The sequence below is a fragment of the Schistocerca americana genome, chromosome 1 (genome assembly GCF_021461395.2).
Source record: "Schistocerca americana isolate TAMUIC-IGC-003095 chromosome 1, iqSchAmer2.1, whole genome shotgun sequence".
NCBI lineage: Eukaryota > Metazoa > Arthropoda > Insecta > Orthoptera > Acrididae > Schistocerca > Schistocerca americana.
The window spans coordinates 1,247,953,883-1,247,975,158 of NC_060119.1; the positions used below are offsets into that span (position 1 = coordinate 1,247,953,883).

The following is a 21,276-nucleotide window of genomic DNA, read 5'->3' on the forward strand; positions in this document are numbered from 1 at the left end:
CCGTGACCAAAAAATTTGATAGATGCTATCATCTATTAAACCAGAATCAGGCGAAACTTGATTTACTTCTTGCTAGCTAAAAATCTTTGCCAATGATAAACGAAGACCACTTTTGCGATTCTCTTTTCTTTAATATAGCTGCAGTCAGATACTTAATCAGCATCATAAAAAAGCAGTTCACTAGCCCAGCATCCTCCAAAAACAACAGGGAACTTACAAGAAAGTAAACAGTGATAAAATATATTAGCAGTCGAAACCTCAAAGCAGAACAAATGCTCGGTGCATTAAACAACTTCGGGATATCTTACTGTGAAAGTTCAGAGTAAATACCGAGTCTTGCCCTCAAGTTTTGCTTGTATTTCCCACCACTTTCTCCCTCGTAGCTCTCTCTCTCCCAGCCGGCGGCAAGACTTTTACAGACTTGAGTAGGGCAATAAAAGCGGCGCGGTCGGCAGCCTTGCTCGGGGATTTCCCGCTGGCGCGCCTTTGACTTGCAGCGGGCGCACTCAGGCTGTGCACACTGCGCGGCGCAAGTTCCCCTTTCTCCACTGCCCGCTGCGCCGGCCCCGTAATGACCGGCTGCGAGGTGAGATGAGGTAAGGGGACGGAGGCCCGCGGAATACAAGGCGCCCTGCTCCGCTTATTGCTGGCCTGCAGACGCCTCACCAGATGCGGAGCCTCTTCTGGAAAGGAGAACAGCTATGAACGGCAGCGGCGGGAGGAATACGACGGCTCAGAACAGACGCAGCCAGCGTCCTTTGAGTTATTCGAAGCCATAGAAAGACACAGAAATCGCGAAATTGCTTGTTCAGAAATATTCGTTTTCCTACAGTACTCTCTATTTTAAAAGCTAATGTTCTAGAAATTAAGCCTGCGTGTCTGTAAAATACGGGCTTGTTCATTAAATTCCGTAAGCACAGTGAGATGCCCAACTTTTTAACTTCAAATAAGTTTTGCTTTGTTAAAGGCATTTGCAATAGCTTCCCATCTAGACGAGTAGTCAGCAGGGCACAGTGATCTTTATCTTAACAAGATATCAAACTCCAAAAAAATACTTTTGTCAGAACACTGCAATGCAAAAGAAAATGCATTCCGATTTTGCGTTCACGTGAGCCTATTACATTACATTTTCCGGACTTCTGGAGAAGAACAATATGAACTATTTCATGACTAGTGCAAACGACAATGATGATTCTGCTGCATCATTTCAGAATTCTCATGTGTTCCAGACATTGTCACGATGATAAGATAATTGTTTCTGCTTTATTTCATTTGAGCTTTACTCATACGTTACTTTGTCTTGAAAAATAGCACAGGGGATGCAGGAGAAATCAATAAATTAGTTACTATATTATCCAAACCTTTAAATACGTGCAGCTCGTGAAATCAAGTGTCTGGAAATAACGCAGAGGCGACATGACCATCTAAGACGCCAATTGAGCTAGCAAGCCTTCTGGCCGCTTTGACGATCTCTAGCGGTTGAGCCGACCGGAAGACAGAACCCCATGAACGCAGATACTGGAATGAATCCGTAGTGCAACAGATTGAACTATATGAATTGAGTGGCCCTGGTAAATGAGCTCCAGGAGTTGGTTCTAAAAAAAAACATTAAGGATTTAGCTGTGGATGTGCACATTTTAAAATTTGTTGTAATTATAACATTGGTTTTGCTGGATCATACTCGGTGGAGTTCACGGCTTTCCCGAGTACAAATGCTGGGAGCGGGCAACCTGAGGTCACACGAGGCATCTCGCCGTGGCGAGGATAGAGGCCGCCCGGTCTGGCGGGCTTGCCGCGCAGCCGATGCGACCGCATCATAGTTGTAGCAGCGGCTGTGTGTGTCTGTAGGCTCGTGTCGCTTCTGATATACTACCTCCAGCTGATGAACCCACTCTCACATCAGTGCAGTCATGCTTAAGACTTTTACTTCTATGCGGTAATGTCTAAAGCGACGTCATTCTGATCCGTAAGGGACATATACGAGGCCTGTTCAGAAAGTAAGCTCCGATTGATTGCCAAATTGAAACCACAGTGAACATCAGAAATGTTTTACTTGTAACAATTAGCTACACCTTTCAGCTACTTCTCTACGTAGTCGCCGTTCTGACTTAGACTTTTGTCATAGCGTTTTACCAACTTTTCAATAGCCTCATCATAGAAGGCAGCCGCCAGTGCTTTCCGCCAATTCTCCACGCTGGCCTACACCTCGTTGTCTGTGTCAAAATGTTGTCTTCAAAGACAGCGGTTCATGTGACCAGAGATGAAACTCAGGGGGAGACAATTGCAGACTGTATTGTGGGTAATCTAACATTTCCATTTGAAAACGATGCAGGAGCATCTTCATTGCCCCTGCAGAATGCAGCTGAGAATTGTCGTGAAGACGAAACAGCACGACAGTTATGTAATGTTAGCTGCATAGCTCCAGGCGAAATTTCTCACCAGGCCCTCGTACTTGGCGGCAGACACTATTTTCTAGACATCTTTACGCACTCACTGCGAGCTCAGAAATGCGAAGAGCGACGAGATGCTAACTGGGGTTATACTAGAGACACTACCCAACACATCTGTGCAAAGCTTTATCGGATTTTCATAGTCGTTTCCATTTCGCGACCGATCGGACCTTACTTTCTGAACGCCCCTCGTAGCTTGTTTTGTACGTCAACGAAAAGTAGCAAAGAGTTTGGAGATTCACAGGAAAACTATGTAACTTTAGTCGGTCTCGTAATGAATAATCACATTGCTGTAAGAATTTTTAACATGTTGCAGCCCTGTCAGCAACTGTGATGAATTAATACCTCGAAAATCCGCCTCAGCTGCAAAATGTTACTGGTCTTTACCCAGGTTTCAGCTAGAGCAATCTAGCCTACATTCTGGCATGTATTACCTTATTTTATGCTTCTGAAGAAGGCTAGATTGCTCTAGCTGAAACCTGGGTAAAGACCAGTAACATTTTGCAACTGAGGCGGATTTTTGACATATAAATCACATTAATTGTAGATTAAAAGTGAAGAAACTGCAAAAAGGTGGGAATTTAAGGAGATGCGACCTGAATAAACTGACTAAACCAGAGGTTGTACAGAGTTTCAGGAAGAGCATTAGGGAGCAATTGACACGAATGGGGCTAAGAAACACAGTAGAAGAAGAATTGGTAGCTTAGAGGGATGAAATAGTGAAGGCAGCAGAGGATCAAGTAGGTAAAAAGACGAGGGCTAGTAGAAATCCTTTGGTAACAGAAGAAATATTAAATTTAATTGATGAAAGGAGAAGATACAAAAATGCAGTAAATGAAGCAGTCAAAAAGGAATACTAACGTCTCAAAAATGAGATCGACAGGAAGCGCAAAATGGCTAAGCAGGGATGGCTAGAGGACAAATGTAAGGATGTAGAGGCTTATCTCACTAGGGGTAAGATAGATACTGCCTACAGGGAAAATAAAGAGACCTTTGGAGAAAACAGAGCCACCTCTATCAATATCAAAATCTCATGTGGGAAACCAGTTCCAAGCAAAGAACGGAAAACAGGAAGGTGGAAGGAGTATATAGAGGGCCTATACAAGGGCGATGTTCTTGAGAACAATATTATAGAAATGGAAGAGAATGTAGATGAAGATGAAATAGGAGATATGATACTGCGTGAAGAGTTTGACAGAGCACTGAAAGACCTGAGTCGAAACAAGGCCCTGGGAGTAGACAACATTTCATTAGAACTACTGACAGCCTTGGGAGAGCCAGTCCTGGCAAAACTCTACCATCTGGTGAGAAAGATGTACGAAACAGGCGAAATACCCTCAGATTCAAGAATAATGTAATAATTCCAATCCCAAAGAAAGCAGGTGTTGACAGATGTGAAAATTACCGAACTATCAGTTCAATAAGTCACGGCTGCAAAATACTAACGTGAATTCTTCACAGTCGGATGGAAAAACTAGTAGAAGCCAACCTCGGGGAAGATCAGTTTGGATTCCGTAGAAATATCGGAACACGTGAGGCAATACTGACCTTACGACTTATCTTAGAAGAAAGATTAAGGAAAGGCAAACTTACGTTTCTACCATTTGTAGACTTAGAGAAAGCTTTTGACACTGTTGATTGGAATACTCGCTTTGAAATTCTAAAGGTGGCAGGAGTAAAATACAGGAAGCGAAAGGCTATTTACAATTTGTGCAGAAACCATATGGCAGTTACAAGAGTCGTGATACATGAAATGGAAGCAGTGGTTGGGAAGGGAGTGAGACAGGGTTGTAGCCTCTCCCCGATGTTATTCAATCTGTATATTGAGCAAGCAATAAAGGAAACAAAAGAAAAATTCGTCGTAGGTATTAAAATCCATGGAGAAGAAATAAAAACTTTGAGGTTCGCCGATGACATTGTTTTTCTGTCAGAGACAGCAAAGGACTTGGAAGAGCAGTTGAACGGAATGGACAGTGTCTTGAAAGGAGGGTATAAGATGAACGTCAACAAAAGCAAAAGGAGGATAATGGAATGTCCGCAGCTCGTGGTCGTGCGGTAGCGTTCTCGCTTCGCACGCCCGGGTTCCCGGGTTCGATTCCCGGCGGGGTCAGAGATTTTCTCTGCCTCGTGATGACTGTGTGTTGTGTGCTGTCCATAGGTTAGTTAGGTTTAAGTAGTTCTAAGTTCTAGGGGACTGATGACCATAGATGTTAAGTCCCATAGTGCTCAGAGCATTTGAACCATTTGATAATGGAATGTAGTCGAATTCAGTCTGCCGATGCTGAGGGAATTAGATGAGGAAATGAGACACTTAAAGTAGTACAGGAGTTTTGTTGTTTGGGGAGCAAAATAACTGATGATGTTCGAAGTAGAGAGGATATAAAATGTAGAGTGGCAATGGCAAGGAATGCGTTTCTGAAGAAGATAAATTTCTTGTCGTCGAGTATAGATTTAAGTGTCAGGAAGTCGTTTCTGAAAGTGCTTCTATGGAGTGTAGCCATGTATGGAAGTGAAACATAGACGATAAATAGTTTGGACTAGAAGAGAATAGAAGCTTTCGAAATGTGGTGCTACAGAAGAATGCTGAAGATTAGATGGGTAGATCACGTAACTAATGAGGAGGTATTAAATAGAATTGGAGAGAAGAGAAATTTGTGGCACAACTTGACTAGAAGAAGGGATCGGTTGGTAGGACATGTTCTGAGGCATCAAGGGATCACCAATTTAGTATTGGTGGGCAGTGTGGAAGTTAAAAATCGTAGAGGGAGACCAAGAGATGAATACACTAAGCAGATTGAGAAGGATGTAGGTTGCAGTAGTTACTGTGAGATGAAGAAGTTTGCGCAGGATTGAGTAGCATGGAGAGCTGCATCAAACCAGTCTCAGGACTGAAGACCACAACAACAACAACAACCACATTGCTGGTTTTTTATAGCACCATTAAGTGTACATTCAAACCTATAAATATTTACTTGGCCACCTAGGAAATTAGAAACCTAGCAGGAACAAAATTGCCTACAAATTATTCCCTGTTGGCGTAACTGCAACGAATCAACTCGTTTCGGGTCAAATTTCCTTCGTCCGTCTGAGGTCCGTACCGCACTGAAATTTCTTCCCTTGGATTACATTTGACAATACAACCCAAAACATTCTTCTCTGTGAATCGGATAGCCTGGGAAACAGACTGCGGTTGCGCTTTCACCTCCCAAGCGGATGTTCGGCGTCACCACTATGCACTCGTGTTAAATGCAACTCAGTCTCGTCGTTAGACTTCGAATGACGTGGCCCACACGCTAGTCAGACTGAAAACGGCACCTTCAGTTTTTTGGCTACTAAGTGTGTCTGACATTCTCTCAACGGCCACAAATAAATATTTACAGACATCACCAAAACGGTGTATGATTTTGCTGCTGCGTTATAACATTGTTCTAGCTTATCGGTTACTGATATCTAATCACATATTTGACATATTTAAAGTCACGTTTCTGTCAGAATCAGGCATTTTCAATAGTCGGAAGGGCGACCACAGAAATTGTTACTGTTCCACAACCTTCTCATGTGTGAGACGAAGACAGCGAACATTCGTCACTCACACTATTTAGAGTTAATAGACGATAATACCGCAGTGGTAATGTACTTCCAAAATACCGGTGACACAGTTAAGCGCACTTTTCATTTGCTAGACACACACCACACATTGAACAATAAAACTGGTTCTGCAGTAATTTAAACGTACCTCTCTATCTTAAGACACTGTATTTCAATGACTTTGCAGTTTGTGCACCAGTAACAAAAAAAAAGAGAACTGAATTGTTGGAAACTTCTCGCCTTTCAGCACTCGTATTGCATCTTTGAATGGATCTATAAATGTCACAAGTTCTTGTTTTTGTTGTAGACGACTAGTGTTTGAAAGACTCTCTCCGGAAGCATTTGCGTGATTGGAACAGACAGACTCTTTGGCGGCATTTTATGTGGCGGTATAAATCATTCTAACCTCATTTACAAAATAACCGTCATCCAACGTCTATTTCACGACTGTTCAAAGCATGCGTAATGTATAGATAATGATGCTGCAAGGATTACAATGACTTTCGCATATTATCGCATTGGTTAGAGACAACCTAAATCTTAGAAAAATACCGGGAATTTATTTCTAACAATTGGAATATTTCCTGCATGTATTCACAGACTTTTTCTTCTTTGAAAAATGAGTTTTCACCAATACCATATTTCGCAGTGCCTAATTTTGATAAGCAAAGTGCATAGTAATAGACATAACACATCTTCCGAAATGTATCGGTCCATTTTTCCGCTGTACATTTACATGCATTCAAACCTTTTCACTGGATGATGCTGGGCGTCATATTCGATCCTATTTCATTGACTTGTTTTTCAGTGTTTCGTCCTGCTGACACAGATTGAATCAAAATGTTGGAGACGTGCACACGTCCCAGTTCTGAACTGACGTTTTCAAGTTAATGATGTAAAGCTTGAAATCCTACACGTAATGTTAATGTAAATGGATGAAGACCTCTGGCACACATTTCTACGCAGCTGTTTATACTCTAGTTTACACTGAAATTGATAGTGCTTCAAAATTTCCCTTCGTTGTGTTCTGCACACATATGCCTTCATATACGTGGTGGCGGATCTGTAAGACTGGAGAACAGAGCGCTTATCATGTTACATGTGGCCGACATCCTCATCAGACCGTAATCGAAATCTCTCCCAAACATTATGACCAACGTCTTTCACACTCAGGGTATATTGTTTCGAATCAAATTTTGCTTTTACACTGTCTTTCATCTCATCTTGAAGCACGCCATCATCCTCCAGTAGGAACCCCCATTTTTATTACAAAAAATGGTTCAAATGGCTCTGAGAACTATGAGACTTAACTTCTGAAGTCATCAGTCCCCTGGAACTTAGAACTACTTAAACCTAACTAACCTAAGAACGTCACACACAACCATGCCCGAGGCAGGATTCGAACCTGCAACGTAGCGGTCGCGCGGTTACAGACTGTAGTGCCTAGAACCGCTTGGCCACCCCGGCCGGCTTTTATTACATGTTCGTGTAGTACGTAAAGAAATATGAATGTTTTAGTTGGACCACTTTTGTCGCTTTGTGATAGATGGCGCTGTAATAGTCACAAATGTAAAAGTACGTGGTATCACGTAATATTCCGCCAGTACGAGCGGTATTTGCTTCGTGATACATAACCCGTGTTAAAATGGACCGTTTACCAATTGCGGAAAAGGTCTAAGTCTACCTCGTAAAAACGAGTTAAGCGTCAGATGTAACATTTGACGTATGACATAGATATTGAGACAACAGAATGTTAATATCTAGCTCAATACAAGAGTTTGTAATTAACGCTTTCTAGTATATTATGCTTCTTATCTTGACATCGTTTCGGTATCTGTAATTGAATAAGCTAAAGTCATAAAAATTAAACGCTTATTTGATGTAAAAATTGGACATTACTTACAGAAACAGACGTCATTTCTAATAAAAGCATAATAAAAAATTTTAAAAGTGTAGTCGAAGAATCGTCAGAAAATTAAATGCTTCCTGAAGTTAAAATGTTCTGAGTTGTTATGCCACGTCATATTTCCTTCGAAAAAAAACGACGTTTCGACCCAGAAGGTTTTAACTTTAGTAAACGCTTCCTGCCAAAATGATATTTTGTCATCTATTCCTTTTGAGGCATTGAGTTTAATGACTGCAAAGCGTAACAAATACAGAAATTCACTGAAGAAATGTGTTGCTCGTAAAAAGAAAGCATTGTCGAAACAACGTATCAAACTGTTTTTAACCTTTTCACCGGGCCAAATATTTCAACGATCGCCATCTCATTAATATTGGGAATTCCCGAGAAATTAGGTTAACTGTACTATTGCGTGCGTAATACTAATAAAACAAGTAATTCATTTGTTAAAATCAGTGATTCATTTCAGCTACGAATGAGAAAATCTATAACCGTCTGCTATATTTCGCATGGTGAGAAATAACGAGGGAAATGGCTTTTCGCCCTCCAGTACGTGACTATGATGTTGGTTTCAAACTTCGACGAAGCAGAGATATGAGCGTGCAATGTCTATCTGTACCTATGGTCTAATATTGTTGTGCACGTTGTTGAGGAATTCTGTGACACAGGTTGGCCCGCTACATCAAGTGACGTCACGTCACTTGAGGTCACGTGACGGTCTCCGGCCTTAATGCATTCCGCTACGGGCGGGAGCGACGTAATGCGCGCCGGTAATGGACGCGCCGCTTTCAGCTTATTGCCGGCTGCAGAACGGAAGCAGAATATTCGCCGGGGCGCGCTCTCCGATAAGCGTTCGTCAAACTTAATTTCTTTAATGCACCCACTAACTGTGCTTTCCATCAGCGACATAAATGCTCAACTCGTAAATGGATAAAAGTCGTAGTACTCAGTAAAAGACAGCACTGCCATTAATACCGGGAGTCGTTCGTAACTCAGGAACTCGCGTCGTGAGCGATTCGTTCGCCGCGCTGTCACAGCCTGTCTGCAGTGACGCTATTACAGCCACACAATTAGATCCGTTGTAACAAAAAGGGTGGAACGATCAGTGGTACTGACAGTGTTGGAGATATCCCCCCATGCTCGTTGACAACTTAGGAAACCCGGAGAGAACTGAATCAACAGGAATACAACGTAATTCGATACATTAGTAGACAACACCACTATCTAGGCGTTTTCTCATTACGTTAGCTATAGACAGAGCAATATTTACTTTTCGGCCATTTTACGAACTGATACCAAAACTCCCATGTACACGGAAAGACATTCGCATCTTCCATTCTGTTGTCGTGATCATGAATCGGAATACTGTTTTTATGCAGCTCTCGCGCTAATCTAAACTAAGATTGGAATGTATACCGCAGAGACAAGCTGGACAATGAAGGGGGCGGCGTATTTATAGCCATAAAAAGTGCAATAATATCGAAGGAAATTGACGGAGATCCGAAATGTGAAATAATTTGTGTGAAGGTCACGGTTAAAGCAGGCTCAAACATGGTGACTAAATGTCTCTATAGGCCCCTTGGCTCAGCAGCTGTTGTGGCAGAGCACCTGAAGGAAAATTTGGAAAATATTTCGAGTAGATTTCCCCACCATGTTATAGTTCTGGGTGGAGATTTTAATTTACCAGATACAGACTGGGAGAGTCAAACGTTTATAACGGGTGGCAGGGACAAAGATTCCAGTAAATTTCTTTTAAGTGCATTATCTGAAAACTACCTTGAGCAGTTAAACAGAGAACCTACTCGTGGCGATAACATCATAGACCTTCTGGTGACAAACAGACCAGAACTATTTGAAACAGTTAACGCAGAACAGAGAATCAGCGATCATAAAGCGGTTATTGCATCGATGATTTCAGCCGTAAATAGAAATACTTAAAAAGGTAGGAAGATTTTTCTGTTTAGCAAAAGTGACAAAAAGCAGATTTCAGAGTACCTGACGGCTCAACACAAAAGTTTTGTCTCAAGTACAGATAGTGTTGAGGATCAGTGGACAAAGTTCAAAACCATCGTACAATATGCATTAGATGAGTAAGTGCCAAGCAAGATCGTAAGAGATGGAAAAGAGCCACCGTGGTACAACAACGGAGTTAGAAAACTGCTGCGGAAGCAAAGGGAACTTCACAGCAAACATAAACATAGCCAAAGCCTTGCAGACAAACAAAAATTACTCGAAGCGAAATGTAGTGTGAGGAGGTCTATGCGACAGGCGTTCAATGAATTTACCGTACTGAAATCTCTTCTGGAAAAGCATTACGGAGTGGAGAATCCTGTCGCTTTATTTTAGCTGAAGCCGAGACCACTGTCGTTAGGGTTTCAAAGTTTTGTGAAGCTTTTAGCCTAGATATTTTGATGTGTTACAGACTGGTGGCTTATCGTTTCCCACCCGCAGCTATCTGCTACGCTATTTTAATTCCATCCACTATTACTTTCTCTTTTTTAACCAAAGTTTTATACCTGCGACAACCTGTGTACACACGTTCTGTCACAAATTTACTGTCTTGAACGTTAGTTGAAGTTTCGTATCCTGTGAACTGTATATTATCGATAGTCATCTCAAAACATTTTCTTGCTGTCGCGCACCCATAACACCATATTATCATCATCATCACCGCCATCATCATATCATTTGATGGGCGGTCACGGTGACATTTTCTGGAAAGTCTTAGGATCTCCGATGACAGGTCGCTCCTGTCGATATCGGTCTTAATCAGGAGTACTAAAACTACCTAATAGGATTAGCGCATTAATTGGTCTTCGAGCACACCCTGGCCCTTCCTGGCTTTAGATCCTCCTAACCGTGTAATGTTGGAATACGGTTGCTGTGGCGTCATGTACAAGAGGCGCCAATGCAATCATTTAAGATTTAGCATTCTGAAATCTCTTCAGGACAAGCATTACGCATTGCACGGCGACCGCACTCCAGTCCGCTTATGGCGCAAATTGAACTCGGCGAGCTCACTAGCGGTTCAACGGACAACGACACTAGAGGCCGGGCCAAGACATGTGCTTTCACCGAAACTCAGTTTGAACCAATCAGACAGAAGTATGACTCTGTGAGACGGCTGTTTACGCCCGCACCGCGATGTCATTGGGGAGACCTCGCCTGGACGACGTGCTGCCAGCATCAGCTCGTCCATATATCGCAGTTACTGTGAAGTAGGACTTCGCCAATGAGACGCCGCTAAGTGGAGAGGACTTGCCATTTTGTTTTTGCTATATCTCCCACAGTTCAAAAAATTGGACTTCAATACCATTATAACAAACTTCATTCACAGGGACTCGGCCTCTGACTGTAACTTTCGTAATTCAATTATTTGAACATTCAGTCAGTCATTAAACGTTTTTTGTGTTTCGTTTTTCTTCATAAGTCAGTTATTAATACCAAATCTGTGAAGTTATTACTTTTCTTGCAAATAAAACTGATTAATGGTAGGCTTACATCTTGTGACTTGACCGGAGTAAGGGACATATCAACGCTATTAGTGGTTTGCTGCTTACGTCGATTAAATATCGTGACGTAATGCAAAGCCATATGAAATGGAACAAGCATATACAGGGAAAGTGGTAGGAAAGGCGAATAGTCGATTTGGTTTATTGGGAGAATTTTAAGAAAGTGTGGTTCATCTGTAAAGGAGACCGCGTCTGCAACACCAGTGCAACTCGTTCTTAAGTACTCCTAGAGTCTTTCGGAAACCCACCAGGTCGTGTTAAAAGAAGATATCGAAGCAATGCAAAGACGTGCTGCTAGATATGTTAACGTTAGGTTCGAAAAAGATGCGAGTATTACGGAGATGCTTCGAGAACTCAAATGGGAATACTTGGAGGGAAGGAGACGTTTCAAAGGCAAAATACTAACGAGAAAACTTAGAGAACAGGTGTTTTTGGCTGACTGCAGAACGATTCTGTTTCCGTCAACATACATCCTCCGTAAGGATCGTGAAGATAAGAGAAATTAGGGCTCGTGCAGTGACATGTAGAGAGTCGCTTTTTTTCCCCTTTATTCCATTTGCGAGTGAACAAGAAAGGGATTGACTAGTAGTGCTACAAGGTACCCTCCGCCATGCACCTTTTGCAGCTTGCAGAGAATATGTACAGGGGTAGAGGTAGATACACGAGGGTGAGTCAAATGAAAACCTTAAATTTGTAATAACAAATCGAAATTTTGCGCCGTTATCCTGTAAGTTGGTAAGCGTGCTACAAACAGCGTGCAGAATGGCCTGTAGGTGGCAGCATAGTGCAGATGCACACATACCATCACAGTATCAGTATAAAGATGTCGGCCCCACTTGCGACTTGCACCACGGAAGAACAGCGTTCTGTTATTCGGTTTTTGCGTAGTGAAGGTTTGAAACCTATTGAAATTCATCGACGAATGAAGGTTCAGTACAGTGATGCATGTTTGTCACAGCAGCAAGTCTACGAATGGAGTAGGAAGTTCGCAAATAGTGTGACTTCAGTGGAAGATGCTCCTCGTCCAGGTCAGGCACAACGAGTTGTGACTCCACAGAACATTGCAGCAGTTGAAGCCATAGTGAACGGAAACCGTCGAGTGACACTGAATGACATTGCAACATGAAGAACGAAGATGAAGATGTACGCCACGCGGTGCATGAGTGGTTGCGCGGACTACCAAAAGAATTTTTTTCTAAAGGAATTTATGCTCTTTGTAAGCGCTGTAGGACTTGCATTCAGTGTGGGGGAGATTATGTTGAAAAGTGATACAGCTTTGTACCACTCCTGCACAATAAATAACATTTAAAAAAATATTTAAGGTTTTCATTTGACTCACCCTCGTAGATATCTGAAGTGGTGAGAAAATGTACAGGCTAGGGTGAGCACGTTACCCCGCCTACGTGCCATCTTGTTAGATCCCCCACACCTCGCTAAGCAGATAACCGACTGGGTCATCCGCAAGCCCTCTTCCCAGTTTGTCTGCGACTTCATGGCATCTGCTCATGATGCCCATGCCATCTGGTCTTCTCTTCCCGTCGGTGTTTTCACTCAAAATTCCCGAAGTACCTGCTGTTTTGCAAACAACTTTCTTGGGTGGGAAAATAAAGCTCAGAGACATTACAAATAACAATAACAATACTCAATAACCATTCAAATTATCATAAAAATTATGACAATTTGAAAGTTAAGGATGATGAGGTGTTTCCAAAAGCCGTATAGCTATATGAAAGTGCTTCATTCGCAACTACCCATTTTATAATGATATGTAAATGTAACCATTATAAACCTGAAGATGTGTCAATACTGACTTGAAATAGATATTGCCAATAAAGCAACTTCATACAGAGACATGATTTTTGGAAACACTTCATCGTTCTTGACTTTCTAATTGTTATAATTTTTATATTAATATCTATGGTTGTTTTTTCACCTGTTGTTTTTATTTTCCGTATAATAAAATTATCGTATCACACCTGTAGCTGTATTTTAGCAGGTAAAAATGTATGATAACACGCAAATCTCTAAAGTAAACCGAACAGTGAAATAAATCTATTCTCTGGTGTCATTAGAAACATCACAACGCGGCAGTCAACAATCTGCAGCTATCTAATCAGCTACATTTTTTTCTCCATCAAAAACGCTGCAAGACTGTCACAAGCACAGAGTATTGCATCATATTTCGCGTCTGCATACGACACAGTATTATTTCCTCTTGCTGTATTTTGGCTGATAACGGTAAAGTCATCTTCAACTTAAGTAGATGCAGAATTAAAACGTCTTGACACAATGTTGCATGCACATGCGTCAGAGATACATGCAGTCGGCGACTAGAGCATCAGTCACAGATAAAACTTCATGCATCTTACAATAAACCGTAGCAAGCACCCAGTCAGCATATCCACAGTGCTTACGAATCACGTAATTAATAATTAAACTGAACCGAGACGACGGTTTCCAGCTCAACAAATCATGAAAACTGTTCATTTCATGTCTGTTCACTCAGAGGAATTATTGTTCTGTGACTTTGCTGCCTGTCATTCTGACACAAGGCATCAGTTTTAACAATTGACGACATAATTCGTAGGTTCAAATAGTTCAAATGGCTCTAAGCACTACGGGAATTAACATCTGAGGTCATCAGTCCCCTAGACTTAGAGCTAATTAAACCTAAATAACCTAAGGACATCACACACATCCATGCAAGAGGCAGGATTCGAACCTGCGACCGTAGCAGCGGCGCGATACCAGACTGAAGCGCTTAGAACCGCTCGGCCACAGCGGCCAGCTAATTCGTAGGCATTGTGTATTTTATGACCGGTGCTTACTATGGTTGACACATAGAAGTGTAAAATTTCATCTATGACTAATCCTTTTATTGCCATCTGCCATACCTCTAATGCACGCACATTTTCTCCTTAGTTATAAGTCAAGATTTTGAAGTCACCTTGAAGATGGCTGTATTGTTGTCAGTCGAAATGTCGGAAGAAGAAGTAATATTGTACCGGCTGCATGTTCAGAAGATGGTGGAATAAAAAAATGGTTCAAATGGCTGTGAGCACTATGGGACTTAACATCTATGGTCATCAGTCCCCTAGAACTTAGAACTACTTAAACCTAACTAACCTAAGGGCAGCACACAACACCCAGCCATCACGAGGCAGAGAAAATCCCTGACCCCGCCGGGAATCGAACCCGGGAACCCGGGCGTGGGAGATGGTGGAATACCTCATATTAAATGACCCTTGGACTGTCAACTGCGGAGAGTGAAATGAGGCGTCATAACGTCAGTAGATTTGTTCTCAATTTCTTTATTCCGGCCCTGCGCTGTAGTACATCACAAAGAGCTTGGTGGAGGCGTCCAGTTGCCTCTCATGCAAAATAATAGACGTCCATCATTCCTGACAGCGCTCGAATACACCTGTCAGATATGTTTCCGGCCGTGACCATGACGACAGCGTGGCGGCGTGGCTGACGATGGCCGTGGACTGCCTCCAGCATGTGGGCAGCTCTCTTGTGACGCGGGGCAGGCTGCCCTGCCTCGTGATCAAATAGCAGACCCTGCACTGCATTCTGGGATGTTACAACGGATGTCACAGGTTTGTGGTGTAGGCTATGATAATGAAGCGAGAATGATTTGGTACATGAACGGCTGAGTATTTATATGCTCCGGTTTATGCTCGCTTAGGGCTTTAGGCAGGTACTCTAAACACTTCCATGGTGGCCAGTGAGGAAGGCTTCCGTCCTTCCGCTAGCATATTGCAGCATTAGCTGTTGCTATACCATGCCCAGCTGGCTCCGCTTCGCAACGCCAGTCGGCTATGTTTTGTGAACCGTGGTAAAAAATTGCTGTTTTGAAGAGCGCGCCGCAGCGCGTAGTGTGAAGCAGTCGCCCTCCGTTTCTGGCGTTGGCGCCGCTGTGGTAATCACAGCTTTTGATGTCTCCCTCTGGTGGGAAAGCGGAAAGGTTGCCTGTTTACGTGCATTTAATGGGCGCTATCAGCTCGGCGGTATTCCTTCCGCCTCCTTGATTTCTACATCACCATCTATGGCCGTCCTATCGCCCTAACTTCCACCCTTAAGTACCTTGGCGTCACCCTCGACCGTCGCCTCTCCTGGACTCCCCACCTCCGGACAATCCAAGCCAAGGCTCGCTCCCGACTCAGTCTCCTCAAGCTCCTCTCTGGCCGTACGTGGGGTCTGGAGCCCTCCACCATCCTCCACACCTATAACTCCCTCATCCGCCCTATCCTTTGTTATGCCCATCCGGCTTGGATCTCCGCCCCCCCTCCCTTTTATAAATCCCTCCAAATCCTTGAACGCCATGCTCTCCGCCTCGCCTATCGCATCCGTCTCCCCTCCCCCACGCGGATCCTGTATGATCTCATCCCCTTCCCCCACCTCCTCCTTTTCCTTGAAAGGATACAGATCCTGTACACCTCCCGTAAACTCGACCCTCCTCACCCGCTCGTCTCCCCGATCCTCACCCACCCCCGCCCGCTGCCGCGCCTGTATTCCCATGTCCCACCCGGTCTCCATCTCTCAACCCTCCTTACCCTCTCCCAAGGTGGCTTCCGCCAGCTCCCCATCCCTGCTGATGTCCTCCTCCCCTGCATCTACCCCTCCTATCAACTTTGATCCTCCCCCCCACCTCCTATGTCCTTTCCTTTAGGCACCCTCCCTCCCCCCCTTTCCCTTCCCTTCTCTTTCCTTTCCCCCCTCCCTCCTACCCTCTCACCCGGGCTTCCCCTCCCCCTTCCTCCCTCCCCCTCCCTCTTTGCCCATGGCATCTCTGCTCTCCCCTCTCCCATTTCCCCTTCCTCCTCCTCCACCTCCTCTCTTGGCAGGTCCCCAGACTCGTACACGCTCAGTGAACATTCGCGCGCCAGAGATCATCGCCATCAGTGTTTAGTGTGTGTGCATCGTTTTGTGTTTCGTGCAGTTACAACTCAACTGTTCACATGTGCCGTCGCCGTTCTCCGTGTTTTGTGCGCCGTGTCTCCAAGTGTTAGTGTTTTCTTCGTCCAACGTGAATGGCTTCTTGTTTGTTTTTTTGTATCTCCATTTTTTGCCCGCCGTTTTTTGTATTGTATATATTACCTCTCTGTCATGTTTATTGTTCCACTTAAGGCTAAAGAGCGGCGTACCATGCTGCTGACAGCCCGCCTGTATAGGTGTTTAAAATTACAGTAAAGGAAAAAAAAAAAAAAACTCGGCGGTGTCAGTCGGAGTGAGGCTAGGTCAGTCTCGCGTCACCAGTTGCTAGTCTGTCTCTCGTTTGCATTTGTGCGGCAGTTAGTGTCTGTCTGTCGTCAGAGTCCTAGTATGTCTGTCCCTTGGATCAACTTTAAGGCCAGAAAATGAGGGTCTTGCCACTCCGCCAGTAACAGAGCTCAGCTAGTGGTCGCCCGGTCGGGGCTGAGTTCCTGCATCTGAGTCTGCGCGTCAGGCCGCCAGTCTGCTCGAGTTGCTCGGGCAACGGTCATTGGCGGTTGGATCGGTCGGTTGGTCGGTCGCGCACTGAGGCCTGAGCGTCGGCGCATGTGAGATCCCCACCTGAGTCCAGTGGGCAGCGCCGTATAGAAAGGGGTAGTGGCTTCGCGGTTCACACGAGAGCAACAGGAGCGAAACCACGACATCGGACTGGCCGGGGGGAGCTGCAACGCCGTGAGACGGGAGATCGGCGCGCCTTCCTGCGTCCGTTGAAGCGGCTGGCAGGGGACGGTTCGGGAGAGCGTTGGGGGTGCTGCGCTAGGTCTTCCCCAGAAATCGCAGTTTATTAGAAGTTAAGTGGTTGAAGATATGTTGTTTCATTTACTTGTTAAATTCTACTTGTTTTCTTGGTGAGGTCACCAGCCGCTTTGTTTTGAGGTCATCCCACCATTCTTCTCCGTTTGCCCTTCCCGCGGGAAGGTGGTTATTTGTGAATTGGGTGGTCAGTTTTTCCCTTGTGGAATTGGGGAGGTTTAGAGCAATGTGCGGTTAGGGTTGATTAGTAACACCCCCCCCCACCCCCCCACCCCCGTCAATCTGCCGTACGTTAATAGCTGCCTCTGTCATGTTTGTCGGATTCGGTGTTAACGAATTTGTAGAATGGAGGTAAAGGCCGAATTCCAGAAATATGTTTTTATCTTGCCTATCATCTTGCGAGGCGATATACGTGTAATGTAGTACATTTTATGTAAGTCTGAATTTCATGGGTTTTATTTAAATAGTCATTTTTATAAAGTTGCCACCCTTCCACCGTAAGAGCCCTTTTAAAAACAAATTGCACTTTTGGTGGCAATTAATTTCTTAGTATGAGTGTTTGTACCATTTCCATCCCTCTTACAGGGTGCATAGTTAATGTGTTTGTGTGAGTTGTTAAAATTTTTAGTTTAAAGTAATCTGATGTGTTGCAGATTTGCACCAGTGTAGTTTTTCAGAGGTCGTCGTGAGCGGTCGTGACTTTTCCATCAGTTACTTCCTGGCAACTACTTCCACGCTCACCTAGTGTGATTAAATGTGTAAATGTTGATGGTGAATCGCGAGTAAATAAAGTAAATTCTTTAAGAAAAGATTTTGAAAGTAAAGTTACGGTTCATTTTGCTTTTACAGTTCATAACACTCTCGCTCGCTTGCAGCTGGCTCTGCTGTAACTCACTTTTATCGACCCAATACGATCGATACACTACGCTCACACGCAGTTACGATTTGACTGTTACCTTACGCTTGCCCTGTAAGCTGATAATGTGTGAGTCCCCCACAGTGTTTTGCCGTGAAACAGTTCCTGCAAGACTGTCTGAATTTCGTTGCGTCCACTCTCGGATGCAGCGACGCCTACATCGTGTCCTTCACAACTGGTGATTACAGCTGCGGCGGTGCTTGTTGCAGGTGGTGGCACGAGTCCGGGACGCCGGTGGCTTCTTCTGGGCGCGTGTGGGCGTCGCAGGAGGCGCTGCACATCCTGGGGGCGCGGCCGGAGGACGCCGGCAGGTGGGAGTGTCGCGTGCACAACGCCTTCGGGGAGCAGCGGGTGCACGCCTCGCTGCAGGTGACCGCGCCGCTCGCCGTACACGTCACGCCACACCTGCTGGTGAGGCACACCGTGACCTCTTCTACCTACATACACATATCCCTAGAAAAGTATTTTTATCATCACCCTGTAGTGATATGGGTGATTTCAGTGTAGTGATATTAATATATCCGCCGTCCGCGGATAGGAAAATCTCACAGTGTGAGTTATAGCTTTTTTATTTAAACTAAAGTCTTTCTTCAAAATTTACAAACAATATTCGTGAGGTAGGACTGATCCTCCAAACCTACCAATAACTAAATCAGAGATGCTTCCGAACATAAGCTGTCTGTAGTAAGTACAACTTCACCAAAACGAGCCCCGGGCGTCTCGTGAGGAGCGGCGCGGGGTCCACGTTGCCGTCACCTGAGTCCGAGGGCGAGTAGAGGCCCTGCGAGGATGGCTCCGGTACGCTGGCGGCGGTGGGTGATGACGCGGCGGCTACGATGACACCAGTGCGCTCGCTAGCGACAGCATGGTTTCTGTTCGTAATACGAGAATGACGAACAACACTGAACAGTCACTGGAACACTGCACTAAAAAGTTGGCAAATGTGACATACCACAGCCGAGAGCAGGTGGGGGGAAACTGGACAGATGATGTGAAAATAAAAAAGGGGGGGAAGAAGAGGAAAAGCGAAGGGGGGGAGGCGGGAAAGGAGCCGATGGAGGATGAGGACCCATAAGAGGGGTGGGGGGTGCTGGATAGACGCGACAGGGATTGGGGAAGGCAGAGGAGGGGAATACAAAAAGGACCTCTTCAGGCTTTTTTTTCCTTTATTGAGTTTCGATTCCCCCTAAAGGGAGCGGGCTGGCAGCAGCTTATTACGCCGCTCTTCAGCCTACAGAATTTGTTTTAAAAAGATGAAGATAAGAAAAAATAATAACAGTTGGCGATAAAATCGTGTGACCTACAGGTAAAATGTTCTCGCTTCCCACGCCCGGGTTCCCGGGTTCGATTCCCGGCGGGGTCAGGGATTTTCTCTGCCTCGTGATGGCTGGGTGTTGTGTGCTGTCCTTAGGTTAGTTAGGTTTAATTAGTTCTACGTTCTAGGCGACTGATGACCTCAGCAGTTGAGTCGCACAGTGCTCAGAGCCTACAGGTAAAATGGCAGAAAATGCTGGAGCTTAAAACATAAAACACAGGGTTGATGATGCTAATAAAATACACAGGAAGCAGAAAAATAATAGATAGACAATTAAAAAACACGGCGACAGTCTGGGTTCTGTTCGCAAGAGATATGAATTGCACACCCAGCGACAGCATGATTTCTGTTCGCAACGCTGTGGAAAGATGCACAACACTGAACACTCACTGAAACACTGCACTAAAAAGTTGGCACAAATATGACATACCACACCCGAGAGCAGGTGGGGGAAACTGGTCAGATGAGGGGAAAAAAAGGGGGGAAGGAGAGGAAAAGTGAAGTGGGAGGGGGGGAAAGAAGCCAATGGCAGAGGAGGATCCATAAGAGGGGTGAGGGGTGCTGAGCAGACGTTCCAGGGAGTGGGGAAGGCAGAGGAGGGGAGTACAAAAGGACTTGGGGGAGGGGGGGTTGAGAAAGGAGATAGGGAGAGGGTAGGCGGGGAGAAAGCACAGGATGGAAGGGGGCAGGAAGAGGGAGCCCAGGGAAAGGACGGAGGAAAGGAGGGGGGTGAGGATCAGAGTTGATAGGAGGGATAAATGGAGGGAGAGAGAGCACCATCCGGGAGGGAGAGTTGATGGAAGCCACCTTGGGATAGGAGACGTAGGGTGTAGAGATGGAGGGTAGGGGGGACACAACAGTGAAGACGTGGCAGGGGGCAGGGATGGGAGAGGAGAGGAGCAACCAGGGGGTGAGGGGGTTCAAGGCGGCGGGAGGTGTAGAGGATGCGGATATGTTCGAGGAAGAGGAGCAGATGGGGGAGACCTCTTCAGGCTCCTGCGCCAGCCTAAATACTGCTCGGCGCATGGATATGGCTGCCTCTATTTGCAGTCACGTGTCGAGCGGAAGGAAAGAGGTCCGCGGCTGTAGCGACCTCTTGCGGCGCCGTGAACGCCTCCTGGTGGTCTCTGGGAAGCGTCTATGTTTCCGGGACGACCGGCCAGGTCCGGGACCCGCTGTACCGGTCTGCTTCACGGGAAGCGAGAGTTGCAGGCGCTTAGTCTGGACACAGTAGATATTTTGTGTTCCACGTGCATCGGTGCTAAGTCATTTACTCCTCTTACTGTCCCTACAGCATGTTAATGAAATGATTGCTGATCTGCCTCATTCCAACCATCGCGGACGCAATGTGCGTCCAGTTTCTGAGGTTTCTGATTCTCTTTCTCAGAACTAGAAGTATCTAAAAATGTGGAATTTTGCTTAAAACACACTGGCATTACTTGTGTATGTGTGACACAGATGGCAGTGTTGTGCAGCACACAATGACTGCGGAGAGAGAGAGAGAGAGAATTATTTTGATAGTCGTTTTCGTAACAAGAACGGCTAGTAGTCGTTCGTTTTGTAAACTTACGCGGTGTGACACTGAAATTCGTGAGTGAGACAGTTCAAAAGGGGTCACACAGTCGTGTGATGATGAACCAAAACAATCGTTGCCTCGTACCACCCACTGAATTTCGGTAGTTTTTCTTACGCATTACAAGGTATTAGTGCTGCAGACTTATTCGAAATCTGTTCATAATTTTCTTATACTATGCTGTTGATGAGCTTCCGTGTAAGTAATTATGTTTAGTGCCCGCTCCCTCTACAATGACTGTCATGTTCTACGTTTCACTGCAGACGTGATT

General features: G+C 44.9%; 1 protein-coding gene across 1 annotated transcript in view; it reads left to right on the top strand.

Moving 5' to 3' along the window:
• Positions 1–21,276, top strand: part of LOC124598566 (Down syndrome cell adhesion molecule-like protein Dscam2) — a 366,134-nt gene that overhangs the window by 121,659 nt on the left and 223,199 nt on the right. Inside the window, exon 5 of the mRNA XM_047136009.1 lies at positions 18,327–18,528. Within this exon, the coding sequence (XP_046991965.1) occupies positions 18,327–18,528 (202 nt within the window). The remainder of the gene's footprint in view (positions 1–18,326; positions 18,529–21,276) is intronic.